Source organism: Zingiber officinale, chromosome 1A (assembly GCF_018446385.1).
Source record: "Zingiber officinale cultivar Zhangliang chromosome 1A, Zo_v1.1, whole genome shotgun sequence".
Classification (NCBI taxonomy): Eukaryota; Viridiplantae; Streptophyta; class Magnoliopsida; order Zingiberales; family Zingiberaceae; genus Zingiber; species Zingiber officinale.
In genome coordinates, this window is record NC_055987.1 from 6,064,399 (window position 1) to 6,079,186 (window position 14,788).

Consider the following 14,788-nt stretch of genomic DNA (forward strand, 5'->3'; position numbering starts at 1 on the left):
TTTCACATAATAATAGTGTTGGTTAGTGAAAGTTAGTTCAGAGTATAAAGTTAAATATATTTCGGCTATTCGCTCAATTCCAATCGAATGTAACTAAGAAATGTTATCTTATGAGTAAAACATTTCTATTGGTTTTTGATAAATGCATTTTATAGTCCCTATCTATTTTTTGAGTTTTACCAAAATAGATTGTATGGATAAGATTAAGATTCTAAAACCATTTCTAGTGGAACTCTTCTTTTAAAATTATCATTAAAAAGTATTATACTTGTTAAAATTATCCTTATTAACATATGCTTCCTTAAATAAATATATATTGAAAATATATATATATATATATATTTCATGCTCATTTTAGCTTTAACATTAATCACAAACTTATATAATTGATCATCCATACAATTCAATTTTGATAGAAACTAGATTGACTTATGAGCCTAGTTAGGCGTGTCGTTCGTTAAAAATGCAAAATGAATGAGACACAAATAGGTGAATGGAGTTTAACATCTCTTTAAAAGTGCCAAAATGAAACACACTCAAATTGAAATGCAATTTTATTTATTTATAGTGCCTTAAAGAACAAAGAGTGATTAATTCATGATAAAAGTAGCAAAGATAAAAATTAACCTAAGCCTATAAACAATTTATAAAAGAACAAAATTATTAACTCCTTTGGAGAATCTTCTTGAACCAACGAGCTGATTCCTTTGGGAAGCGCTTTTTATTCTTAAAGTCAACATAGACAATACCAAACCTTGATGTGTATCCTAGTCTCCATTCAAAGTTATCAAGAAGAGACCATGCAAAGTACCCAATCACTGAAGCACCATCATCTATAGCTCTCTTTAGTTCAGAAATGTAGTTATGATAAAAATGTCTCCTTTGAGTATCTTGTAAGCCTTTTGGAAGCGTGACATTGCCCGGTTGATCCATGCCTATAATTTTAATCAATGAATTATGTGGTTAGAGAATAAATCTAAATTCTTAAATAGAAGATGCATTAAACAAGTGCTAAAATTTTACCATTTTCAGATAGAAAGACAATTGGATTGCCATAGTTTTCCTTAACATATGTCACTGCCTTATACAATCCCCACGGAACTATGTAGAGCCAATCAGAATGGGCCTAATGATATATAGGCAATTGTATTCGATTAATTATAGGCTTACATTTAGTTTTAAAAACAAAAATCTATAATATAATCAAAAAAGTTATAAGAAGATTATTTCTTACCCTTGGTCCAATTGGTACCCCATTTCGATCATCTGAATTTATTAGTAGAACAATATTATTAGCATATCATTTTATTAAGTTTAACATTATCAAAAATAAATATCGTATATATCTTACATTTAAATTCGATGAGCCAATCATCTTGATAACTAATAGGTTTAGGATTCGTTGTACTATTATCCTTAACATAATAAGTTGTGTATTGATTAATTCCCAAATAGTCGTATGAACCTCTAACTAGCTCCACTTCATCATTAGTAAATTTTGGCAATCTTTCTTTAACAATGTCTTGAATGGATTGAGGATAGTATCCATATGTCAGAGGGTGAATGAACCTAAGAAAAGTAAACAAAATTAGGTTACATTGAAAAGATTAATCATAGTTAGATGTTGAAACCAAGAATGTACAATTACTTACCATCCCACATGAAAGTCTTTAGCTCTCTGAGCAGCAGCTTTATCCTTGTCAGAGTAAGTGTGAGGCTCGTACCAAACAAAATCTAGAAGAATTCCAATTTTTCCTTGTTGCTCTTTCTGAATAAGAAAAGAAAATGGTTTTAGTATTATGTATATTTGTAGACTTACAATTTTAAAATGAGTTTATTATATTTGATAGCAAGAGATTTTACGAATTAGCTAAGAATGAATTTACTATTAATACATAAACATTGTTAAAGACATATTACTTGGTACTTCTCACGATATCTATTAACTGCTGCAGCATGAGATAAGATGAGATTATGAGCTACAATGTAAGGCTCCGTAGATGAGTTTCCTCCAAATTTACTACCAGTAGCTCTTCCAGGGGCTTGAGAACCAGTATCAAAACCTAGAGCTGCCACCACTCTTGGCTCATTGAATGTGAACCAATTTTTCACTCTATCACCATATCTCTTAAAGCAAAACTCAGCATAATCCGCAAATGCATCCCTAAACAAATTAGTTATAAACTAAATCAAATATTTATAACATCTTTTAATAAGTTAGATTAGAAATTCTTAAATATGTCGTAAGCATAATTAATTTCAACAATATAAGTAATTATTCTATTTTACTACTTACACTATCTTCGGACTCAACCAACCCAAATACTCATTTTGGAGTGCCAATGGAAGATCGTAGTGATAGAGATTGGCATATGGAATAATACCTAATGTAAAGATAGAAAAGTTAAAAAATATGAAAACATGCCAAACTTATTTGTTTAACAGTCAGATAAAAATAAATTACCTTTGAGTATTAAATTATCAATTAGCCTATCATAATAGTCAACACCTTCCCAATTAATGGCTCCAGTTCCATCTACAAGACAAAAGAAATAACAAATTGTTAGTATTTTGAAACGGTAAGATGTGTATATAATATTATGAAAAAGATTGATAGCTTCAATTACTTGGGAAAATTCTAGTCCAAGAGATCGAGAATCTATAAGCATCAAAATTGTGCTCCTTCATAATGTCAATATCTTCCTACAAGACAAAACTCAAATTTTAATATATTTAATAAAAATATCAAATCCAATTTAATTTCGTTTTAATTGTCTCCAAATATCAACAATGAGAATATCAAAAATTTATTTTTTTGAACTTAATTATCACCATAAAATTACATTAGATAAGATCTTTTTAAATTATTAAAAATAAAATCTTGAACCAATAGAGTAATGATTTGAAAATAAAATTTAATATTTGATTCTTCATAAAAAATTATATTTTTTGCTTTTTGTTATTAAATTTAAAATTATTAAATAGTCAACGATAACAAAAAAAATATACATTTGACCTTATAATGATGATACTCATCGTCTGTTACATCACCCGTTGCATTATTTGGAATGAGACCTACATCACAATAAATAAATCAAATTCAAATTTACTTCATTATATAACTTTAATTCAAGAAAGAAATATGTAAAACTATAAAATTTAAATGTTTTGTACGTTACCTGGAATTTTTACAAATGCATCCCAAATGCTAGGTCCTCGACCACCCTTGAGTGCCTCTCCCTCAACTTGATAAGCAGATGCAGCGGTGCCAAATACAAAGTCATGAGGGAAGGCATCACGACTTAGCTTGTGCACTTTTGAAACTAGGTTCGTGTTGTTTCTTTTATAACCATATACACATTGGGCTACGAGAAGTAAAATAAATGAAAAGAAAAATGTGGAGGACCCTTTAAGGTTCATTGGGGAAGAGATATAGATACACTACGATTAGTGAAGAAAATAAGAAGCAAGTGATACCTATATATAGGGCTACAATTACTAGATAAACATGGTAAGAGTTAAATGGATGAGTATAAAACAAATCTTGGACCAATTCTTAAGGATAAAAATTTCATGATAAAAATTCAAGAATTCAATGAATCGATTTTTAATTTAAATATCTCTTTAATTTTCTTGAAGTCTAACTTTTATATCATTTATTTGGAATTTTAAAATCAACAAATATTTGAGATAAATAATAATAATAATAATAATAATAATAATATTTATCATAATCTAAATCAGAGGTTATTTTACCTAATATACTAAATATATAAATATATCTATAGTAAAAAAATTTTTTAAAAAAATGTTTCTAAGTATCTATATCATCGAAAGGCATCATCTTTTTATAAATTATTAAAATAATATTCTAAACAAAATTTGATATAAAAAATATCTCAACGTACTCGATTTTAAAATAACTTTAACTAAAATTGTACTAACTAAAAATACTCTAAAATGATATTATTCATACCTTTAAAATAATATATCTTTATCTTAAAGTATATTCTAAAACAAAAATTATTCTAAAGTGATGTAATTTTGTTCGAAGCTTCAAATGGAGTGAGGTACTATTTTGATAATTTTTGTTTTTAAAAAATAATATTATAAATAATTAGTTAAGGATATTCTTTTATTTTTATAAATATATATTATATCAAAAACTTTCAAATTCATAAAAATTTTTATCATGTCAATTCAAAAGAACTACAATTGTTTATATAAGCCAAACTAAATAATATGAAAGTAACTACTCTAATCGAGGTTGTTGCGCCAATATTTTGTTGACGTATGTTTCTTTTTCAATTTCTAATGCACAATAGAATAGAAAATAATATTTCAATTTTACTTACAGCAAATGACCAAAAAGCACACTTAAAGGTGTGGTGTTCTAAAATAGCACATCTAACTTTCAATTTCTAAAAGATACTTTTTTTTTTTTCAATTTTATCTCTCTCATCAATCACTTTGGTATCGTATTCGAAGAACAGACTTATAGTAATTGACCAAAAAACATACTTAAGGTTGTGGAATTATCAAAAGGTACATCTCATTTTTAAATTTCTCAAACGATGCACTTATTTTCTATTTTACCCCTCCCATCAAAAACTATAGAATTATTATATTCAAAGAATAACACCATTAAACATTTCAAAGAATATCATCATTGTGATACTGCATTGCAAAATCAATACTATTTTAATGTTGCATAAATCTTAAAATCTATATCAATGTGGTGTTATTTTTAAAAATCAACACCATAGTGATATTGATTTTTAAAATACAGTACCATCACAGTGGTCACAGCGATGATGTTTTTTGAAATTCAACACTACAATGATGTTATTTTTTAAATATAGTACCACAATAATTAGCGAGAGAGAAATGGGAAATAAATACATACTTTAAGAAATCTAAAAGTTAAGAAATCTAAAAATTAAGTACACATTTTTAAAATTTCACAACTTTAATTATCCCATTTGCTCATTGTCGTTTTACTTATATATAAAAAAATTGATCCTAGCTAAAAAAATCATCTATTAACAAATTATATATAGCTTGTAATATTCAAATAATCAAATGAAAAAGCTTATTTTAATTATATTTTGGTTAACGGAACTAAATTCTAGCCAATTTTTAAGTTGAATGAGCTTTAATTTCAACTCATTGCTTGATTTTGAAAATGAGTTAGTAAATTTGTTGATTCTATAATTCAAGTGGCTCCCGTCAATCAGTCCCTAGGTTAACACGGAGGAGGTAAATCACTGGTGGCTATTAGCCATTAGTGCAAATAGCTAAGACATGGAGGAGGTTATGCTCGGTCACGCCGAGTTTCGACTCCAAGACCTTATATGATAACATCCCATATCTTAACGATAACACCGTCCCGAGGAGACAAATTAATGACAAGATAATATATAAGAATAGTCGTTAAATCATTGTTATGATAATTAAATATTTCAACCCATGATAATTTAGATTTTTGAACAAGTTCGCTTGGATTAATGTGAGATAGGAAAAAACACATTAAATACCCATTGACTTTAATTATTTTTATCATTTATTTATTTGAATTAAAATAATCAACTAATTATTAGGATGGCAAGAGATAGGAGTGTGCGTTCAATAATACAAATTAATATTAAATTTAAAGATATTCATACAATTAAAGACACAAGAACTGGGAAACTGCCATGTAGAATTAATTAATATAAAAAATTAAATAATTAGGCTTAGCATTCAATTAGGACAAAGGCTCAAAAAAATAAAGAAAAAAAATAAAGTTCTCCTATTAACTAATATTTGATGAGTTAAAAATAATAATATTTTTTATTTTTTAAAAGCAAATTGGAGAATTCAAAATTAGTTCGTTTCGATTGATTAATTAAGTTTGATTGGAGTCACTTTGAATTATGTTATATTAATTTAAAAAAGTTTAGCTTTTGGGAGGGATTAAAAGACAATGTTCTTGTTTCTTAATAAAAATATAAATGCTAAAATTTGTGATTCAATAAATATTCATATTGACACTTTATTGACATTTTAATAAATGGGAGCTAAATTATTGTTTTGATAATTCATATTTTTGTCTAATGTGGTATTAAGACACTCTAATCATTTAATACAATGTTTAATGAGCATGACATTTATTCATAAGATTTGGAGGTTGTATAATGTGAAAAAAATCACTTGAAAGGAATTGTCTAACAAGTTTTGTGCTAGCACATGAGTTTGCATCTCAAGCCGAAGGGTTAGACCTTGCGAATTCTTCAACTATGGCCTGACAAACCACATGTGTAAATGAAAAATTGACATTAGTGTTTTGTTTGTTGATGATATTACCTTACATTGTGTTGTTAAGTTATAGTGGTTTATACATTTGAAATCTCTTGCATTTTTTACTTGACTTTTATGTCTTAAAATGAAGCTTGCTAGTATCAAATTAGGTCTTTAATTGGCATGAAGCTTGAGTATTGAGACATCTCATCTTGAGATTAGTTGTTTTAACACTTGATTCATGGAACCCCATCAATCTCTTGTCCAATATCTTGTAAGTTAGTTGTTGATCAAGTAAGATATCATAACAAGAAGTTATAGTCTCTAGCGCGAGCATTCCTGTTTAAATCATGATTGAAAACATGATTATTCTTGTTTCATCATTGTTATAGGATTATTTAACCTATATAATCTACATGTTTAAAACATGATTTAGACTTTTAATTATATAATATAGGTTAGATCTTAAATTGATACATTAATTTTTTTTTTTACTTTGGAGAGAAGAAGAATAAAGAGGGAAAAAAACAAGGGGAAACGCCACCAATCCTTTTTTCAATCAGTATTTTTATATAAAAATGGTTATTATGCGATTTTTTTTTCTGAAGATAGAATTGACCATGAAATTGGTTTTAAATTTTCACTCTAGTAGTGAGTATGTAATGACCACCCTTCTTACTACTACTCTCTAAGGACGACCGTTACCTAACTATTACTCTACTTACTAGTGTCACTTATGCTAATATTAGCAACACTTAGATTTATCACGGCCCCAGAGGAAGTCCTACCGAAAAATTTCGGCAGAGTCTTCCCTGTACCGGTGACCAAATCAACCATACAGACACTATATACACAGCCACAAGCGGCTGGAACATACTTTTTTCACAACCACGCAGTATAATAACACAATAAGAAGAAGGAAACTACTCTAGCAATAGCAAACAACTATATCACTCCAACAATAGGACCCAACTACAAGTGCGGAATAAACTTAATTACAATCTCAACTCATAATAATATTTAAAGAAACTAAAAGAACTCTAAACAGAAGAGTCTTGACAATTTGCCAGCAAACTCTGGATCTCTCCATAGTCCAGTCATCACACACCTTCATCACCACCACCTTGTCGCCTTCCTTTCATATTTTAACTTTTCCTTTATCTGCAGTAGGAGGAAAAATAGATCTATAAGCGAAACGCTTAGTAAGTACTATACTATCTCACAAAAACTCGAAGTGCATAAAAATGCAAACGATACTAAAACTGAAATACTAAAAGAAATCTACTCATGCTCATCTAATAGCAAAGTACTCAAATAAACTGCATACTCATGATATACAAGAATAAAGCTGAATACTGGAAATAATATTAAACATGCTCACTAAACTGATAAGAAAGTAATGAAACAAATGTTGTATGCTTAGAAATAAAGAAACTAAACTTCTGTTGATTCTAAACATAAGTGATACTTGTTTCATTTACTTATAGCTTTATACTTGAAATTAATCTTTTAATTTCTTTTACTTTTACTTTTCTTTCTTCTTCTTTTTCTTTCTTCTTCTTTTTCTTTGGGCTCAGGCTTAGTACCATCTTATGCGCGCTCCCTAATAGAGACTGCTGTAGTCCCACAGGGTAAAGACCTCGGTCTTACCAGGGCTGAGACCTCGTAAACGGTCACCTGGATTTGTTTAACGACAACCTCGGAAGTCAGGTACTAGCCTCTTACTTTAATTTACTTGTTATCTCTTTTTAACTAGACCTTGGTCTTTTTTGTAACACCCATAGGGTCCTTAGCAAAATTCTAGAATATTCTATCATGAATAAAGAATAAAGAAAAATATATATGCTTTAGTTGAATTTTTTGCTCCTAGCCAAACACTTAAATAAATAAAATAGAAATAAAAATACATAAGGTCTAGGACTTGAACTCTAGATCTCTCATTAGATACCTGAATAAGATAACCACTAGACCAAGAGAAATTATTGTTGGGAAAGAGAGGGAAACCATAATTAAATGTAAGAAGAAAAGGCTCTTCTCTTAGAAGGAGAAGTGAGAGTTGTCTTCTCCCTCTCTAATGAAGAGATGCTCTAGAATATTCCTTTCTTACTCACCAAGAAGGGATGTATCTAGACTTTTCTTAATTATGAAGAGAGTAAAAGAAAGGAGGAAGAAAAATATATTTTTCCTTCCTCCTCTCATGATGAATAAAAGGAAGAAATTAAAATGAGTTGGCATTTTTCTCATTCACTCTCTTACTCCTTCCTCCTTCACCGTGCCCCCTTCTTCACCCATTCCTTCTTCTTGCCGAGACCAAGGAGCAAGGAAGCTTCCCCTCTCTAGGAAGGATCCACAACAAAAGGTTAAATCTCTAAGGAAAACAAGCGCAAGGATGTAAGTATCCCCTCACTGCAGTACAAGTAGCTTCGGTTTTTAGAATATTTTTCTCTTTCGAAACTCTAAAACTTTTCTTGAAAGAAGATGGTCAAGATAAAGAATAGGTAGTCACTTAGGGTTAACAAGTGATAAGAGATGCTTCATGTTATAAAAAAAAAAAGAAATTTAGAACTTGTTGCATGATTCGGCCAAGGATGGAAGAAAGGATCTAGAACAAGTTTTTCTTTGATCACATGCTTAAATTTCTACTCTATGATATATGAATTTCATATGTTGTTAGTTTAGTCTTCATTCTTCATGTTGTGAAGAAAAAAAAAAGAGAAACCTATCTATATGGTTCGGCCAAATTGATTATAAGGCTTTAGGTCAAGAATTTTAGTTAGAAACCATACTAGTTGTACCTCTTTGTGATGTATGAATTTTTACATGTTTATAACTAAGGTTTTTATGCTTCATATGGAATGAAATGGTAGTAAACCCTACTGATATGGTTGGCCAAATTGAATAAATGGGTTAGGGTTTAAGTTTTTGAACTCAAATATGCTTAGAACATGAAGTACAATACCTTGTAGGCACTTAGATTAAATGGGCTTGTTATAAGTTTAAGTTTTATGCTTCTTATGGAATAAAATGATATGGAACTCTACTGATATGATTCGGCCAAATGAAAATAAAAGGGTTAGGGTTAGAGTTTTGAATTCAAATAGGCTTATTCATGAAGTATGGTTCCTTGTAAGTACTTGTACAATATTCTATAGGTACTTAGATTAAATGTGCATGCTACATGTTTAAGTTTTATGCTTCCTAAGGGATAAAAAGACATGAAACCCTACTGATATGTTTCGGCCAAATGAAAATAAAAGAGTTAGGGTTAGAGTTTTGAACTCAAATAGGCTTATTCATAAAGGATGGTTCCTTGTAAGTACTTGTACAATGTTCTATAGGTACTTAGATTAAATGTGCATGCTACATGTTTAAGTTTTATGCTTCCTAAGGGATAAAAAGACATGAAACCCTATTGATATGTTTCGGCCAAATGAAAATAAAAGGGTTAGGGTTAGAGTTTTGAACTCAAATAGGCTTATTCATGAAGTATGGTTCCTTGTAGGTACTTGTACTATACTCTATAGGAACTTAGATTAAATGTGCATGTTACATGTTTAAGTCTTATGCTTCTTATGGAGTAGAATGATATGAAATCCTACTGATATGTTTCGGCCAAATTGAAATAAATGGGTTAGAGTTAGAGTTTTGAACTCAAACATGCTTATTCATGAAGTACAATGCCTTGTATGTGCTTAGATCAAGTTTACATGCTATGTGGATAAGTTTTATGCTTCATATGGAACCAAATGATATAAGAACCCTACTGATATGTTTTGTCCAAATTGAGATAAATGGGTTAAGGTTAGAGTTTTGAACTCAAACATGCTTATTCATGAAGTATATTGCCTTGTATGTGCTTAGATCAAGTTTACATGCTATGTGGATAAGTTTTATGCTTCATATGGAACCAAATGATATAAGAACCCTACTGATATGTTTTGTCCAAATTGAGATAAATGGGTTAAGGTTAGAGTTTTGAACTCAAACATGCTTATTCATGAAGTATATTACCTTGTATGTGCTTAGATTAAGTTTTACATGTTATGTGGGTAAGTTCTATGCTTAATATGGAATGAAATGAGGATGAAACCTACTGATATGGTTCGGCCAAGATGGATAAATTGGGTTAGGAAAGAGTTTAAACCTAACCAAACATGCTTAAGCATTTTCATGATATGTAGTCTTTGATATATAAGTGGAGTAAGCTTTCATGCTTTATGATATGTTGCATTTCTATGTCTTATGATAAGATGTGCCATGTTTATGATATGACATGATAGACTTATGACATGATAGACTTATGACATGATATGCCATGTTAATGATATGATATGCTAGACTCATGATATGATATGCCATGTTCATGATATGTATGCTAAGTTCATGAGATGATATGCCATGTTTGATGATATGAAAATGACATGTTATGCTTTATGTTATGATAAGAACATGTTATGTTTCATAATGCATGTATGAATGGCTTATGTAAGAAGAAAAGCCTAAAGAGTTGCTTCCCTTAAGCTGGGACCAAGAGCACTCTTCATGTTATGGAAAAGAGTTGCTTCCCTTAAGTTGGGATCAAGAGCACTCTTCATGCTATGGTAAAGAGATGCTTCCCTTAAGTTGGGATCAAGAGCTCTCTTAATGATATGACAAGAATTATGACATGTATGATATGATGAGATATGATATGCATGATATTTTACTTTGTATGGCTTGTACCAAGGGTGGGCTCCATAAGCGCCCCGGGTCGACGGACTATGAACGGACCTCGTTAAGGGATGGGCTCCTCAGTACGCCCCTAGGTCGACGGACTATGAACGGACCTAGATCCCTAGTAGGTTCGGGGCTAGCTACCTGTCCTAGGGATTGCGCGCATTTATGTTTACATGTGGTACAAGCCAGGGCCCTTCTCATGATGATGATGATATGATATTCAAGTATGTATACTATATGTTTTGAAAGAAGCATGATGCATATGTGCATTCCATGATACATGTTTTAAAAATATACATATTGCATCTACATGCACATATTTATGAAATTATGTTTATGCACCCTTATGAACAGGTATGAGTTATGATACATGTTTACATGATATAATAGGCTTCATGATATGTGCTTATAGAATGTGATATGAATCATGATATACACTCACATGATAGACTTTGATATGTTATGCTCCTTATGTGATATGATATATTATGTTCTGCTTTCCCTCATGTTATGCTATGGGTTGTTATGGTTTTTACATGATAAGATATGTTCTATGTTATGACTCTCCATGCTATGTTATGCTATGCTATGTTTTCTACATGTTATGTTATGTTATGTTATGTGTTTTTCGGATTTATGGGTAGGCAAGGATCTCACTAAGCCTTTGGCTTATAGCTACACGTTTTCCTTGTACTGCAGATAAAGGCAAGGAATGGATTGTTTAAGGGGAGCAGAGCAGGAAAGGCAAGGAAGATGTGTGTGGAAGTGCTGGTGGATAGATCTATTTAAGTTTCTTTGAATTATCTAAGTTATGCATGTGAACAATGTTAGACCTATGCTTATGCTGATGATTTCAGCTAGTATTTCATACACTTATGATATTTTACTCATGTTAGAATAATGATGATATGATGATAATGTTCAGTATGCTTTGATTCACATGCCATGATAAGTAAACTAAATGCATATGATAAAAGAAAAAAATTTTAAATAAGTTCTTCCGCTGCCATGAATCCATATGCATTAGTATAATTGATGTCTATGTTTCAGTGACGTCCGTCCCTCCGGGGTGGCCTTAGTGCTACCTGGAAGGGCGGGCGTTACATTTTTCTTACTTATAGCTGCTCATTATAGCAAGGAAAGTCCAAACTAAATGCTATGTGCATACATGTATATGCTAAAATCTGTTCATGCATATCTTAAAGCAAAGGGAAACAAAAATCAGCATACTACTATATGTTAAAATCTGTTCATGCACATCTTAAAGCAAAGGGAAACAAAAATCAGCATGCTACTATATGCTAAAATATGTTCATATGAATACTAAAAATTTGCACATGTGAATAACAAAAATCTGCACACGTGAATCATTAAAAATCTGCGAATGAAACAGAATTAAAAACTAATACTGCTCATGCTATTCTAATACTGCCTACTTTAAATAAAGGTTGCCCTTCTAACTAAATAAGGGTTGTTTTTGCCCCTTTGAGTTGCAAGGAAAATGCTAAACCATTCTAACTAATTAAAGGTTTGTTCTTGCCTTTTTGAGTAGCAAGGAAAATGCTAAACCATTCTAACTAATTAAAAGGTTGTTCTTGCCTTTTTGAGTAGCAAGGAAAATGTTAAACCCATTCTAACTAAATAAAGGGTTGTCCTTGGATAAGGAACTACTCATGCTTATTAAGAAACTTTTCTGCTTAAAACAAAGCTGTGAAATTCCGAAACTGAATCGCATGTTGAAATGCAAAGGAAACTAAGCAACTGAAATGCAAAGAAACCAAACACTGGAATGCTAGATAAGGTAGCAAAATAAGCTAACTCTGAATTGTTATAACAAGGTTGTTTATGCCCATCTGCACAGTCCCAAAAGAAAGACAAACTTGCTGGAATTTATGGGCAGCAGGTAGATACACAAGGGTACAACACTGAAGTGCTAAAGGCATGCTTAAAACATAACTAGGTGCTGGGACTAGAGGCTGTTCAGACATCAAAAAATTCAAAAACAGAAATACTATGGCAAGAAATGCTCTAATATGCATGGTATAAAGAACTAACAGCATAGGCAGAACATGCTATCACTTAACTGCATAAGGAAATTAACAGCATAAGCAAGAAATGCTACAATCTACATGGTATAAGGGAAGTAATAGCACAAGACAACTACATATCAAACCCTAAACCTTTCCCCTCTTGTATCCTTAATGAACTCACGGCAAGGGCTTTTTAAAACCATTTATATCCTTCTTTGAACCTCACGGCAGCAAACATGAACTGGGCGATCTGTACAGTATGACCCAAACACAGGGAAAGCAAGGAAACAAACCGAAACATAGAATGCATGGCAAAATACCTAGCAGCAACTGAAGGAAAGAATGAATAACAACCCTAGCATCATCTATTCGGCACTGCAAATTCCGTGAGCAAGGAAAATGAAAACCTAATGTTCAGAGCTACTCCTACCACAGGTGAGTAGTACTTACCCTTACTTTTAGAACTTACAACCGAAGAGAAGAGGCTTCTAGGGTTCGGATAACTCGAGTTTTTCGACCACTTCTTGCGCCCACGTCTTCTCCTTGCCGAGAGGATTGTGAAGATGAAGAAATCTCTCAGAAAAAACCCTCCATCGACCGCCGGAGTGAAGCCCTAGCCTCCGCTGTGTTTCCGCTCAAGCAGCGCCGTCGCGTGAAGGAGGAGAAGAAACTTTCGAGTTCGGGAAAAAAATTTAGGTCTATTTAAAACTAGGGTTTTCCATTATAACTATACCTTAAATCTATTTCTCTCCATACTTGGTTAACAAAACCCGCGTAGCTCAGTTGGTTGGCTGCGTCCGGTTGGGTCAGGTTCGGCCGGAGGTCTTGGGTTCGAGTCTCACCTTCAACGTTTTTTGTCAAAACTTCTTTCTTTTTGTAAACCTACTAAACGACCTCCAAAAATTACGTAAAAATACTCTAAAAATTCCTAAAAATCTCTAGAATATTTTAAAAGCATTTCCAAATATTTTTATGGAATTTTAGAACTTGAAATAGGGAAAATTGGGTCGTTACAATCTCATCTCACTTGGTTACCAGGATTCATAAACTCTAATACTTAAGCTTGGAAGTTTAGAGTTCGAATCCTGGGGGAGGCAAAAATCCACTGACCAGGGGTGGAAAGTCCTAGTGAGTAACGACACGGCCAAAGTTCGTCGGTCGACGACATTAGAGGTCGCCAAATGGGCCGACGGTCGACGGTCGACGACCCGAGGGTCGCCAAATGGGCCGCCAAATGGGCCAAGAGGGCCGGGTCGTTACAATAAAAGGCACCTTTTTATTGTAACGACCCGGCCCTCTTGGCCCATTTGACGACCTCTCATGTCGTCGACCGACTTGTGTCGTTACTCACTAGGACTTTCCACCTGGCTTCACTCTCCAGGACTTAAGAACTAGAGTTTATGAATCTGGCAACCAAGTGAGATCATCTCACTTTGTTACCAGGATTCATAAACCTAATACTTAAGCCCGGAGGTTTAGAGTGGGGAGGCAAAAATCCACCCGCGGGTGGAAAGTCCTAGTGAGTAACGACGCGGCCCAGTCGGCGACATTAGAGGTCGCCAAATGGGCCGACGACATAAGGGTGACGGTCGACGACATGAGAGGTCGCCAATGGGCCAAGAGGGCCGGGTCGTTACAATAAAAGGCGCTTTTATTGTAACGACCCGGCACTCTTGTCGTCGGCCCTTATGTCGTCGGCTCATTTGACAACTTCTAATGTTGTCGATCGACGACCCTTGTCGTTACTCACTAGGTCCTCCCAT

General features: G+C 32.4%; 1 protein-coding gene across 1 annotated transcript; it reads right to left on the bottom strand.

Annotated features, from left to right (window-relative positions):
• Positions 1 to 663: 663 nt before the first annotated feature.
• LOC121996216 (beta-glucosidase 26-like) lies at positions 664 to 3,420 on the bottom strand. The gene is made up of 11 exons (XM_042550094.1): positions 3,180 to 3,420; positions 3,017 to 3,075; positions 2,628 to 2,703; positions 2,465 to 2,536; positions 2,297 to 2,384; positions 1,921 to 2,164; positions 1,653 to 1,768; positions 1,352 to 1,569; positions 1,235 to 1,266; positions 1,024 to 1,126; positions 664 to 935 (listed from the first exon to the last, which is right to left on the bottom strand). Exons 1-11 carry the CDS (start codon positions 3,418 to 3,420, stop codon positions 664 to 666), a joined length of 1,521 nt encoding a protein of 506 aa, XP_042406028.1.
• Between the last annotated feature and the right edge of the window lie 11,368 nt (positions 3,421 to 14,788).

Coding starts and splice junctions, on each gene's coding strand:
- LOC121996216 (XM_042550094.1), bottom strand. CDS start 3,420: ATGAACCTTAAAGGGTCCTCCACATTTTTCTTTTCATTTATTTTACTT. Junction 3,076..3,179: donor TGCATTTGTAAAAATTCCAG/GTAACGTACAAA, acceptor ATTGTGATGTAG/GTCTCATTCCAAATAATGCA. Junction 2,385..2,464: donor TGATAATTTAATACTCAAAG/GTAATTTATTTT, acceptor TCTTTACATTAG/GTATTATTCCATATGCCAAT.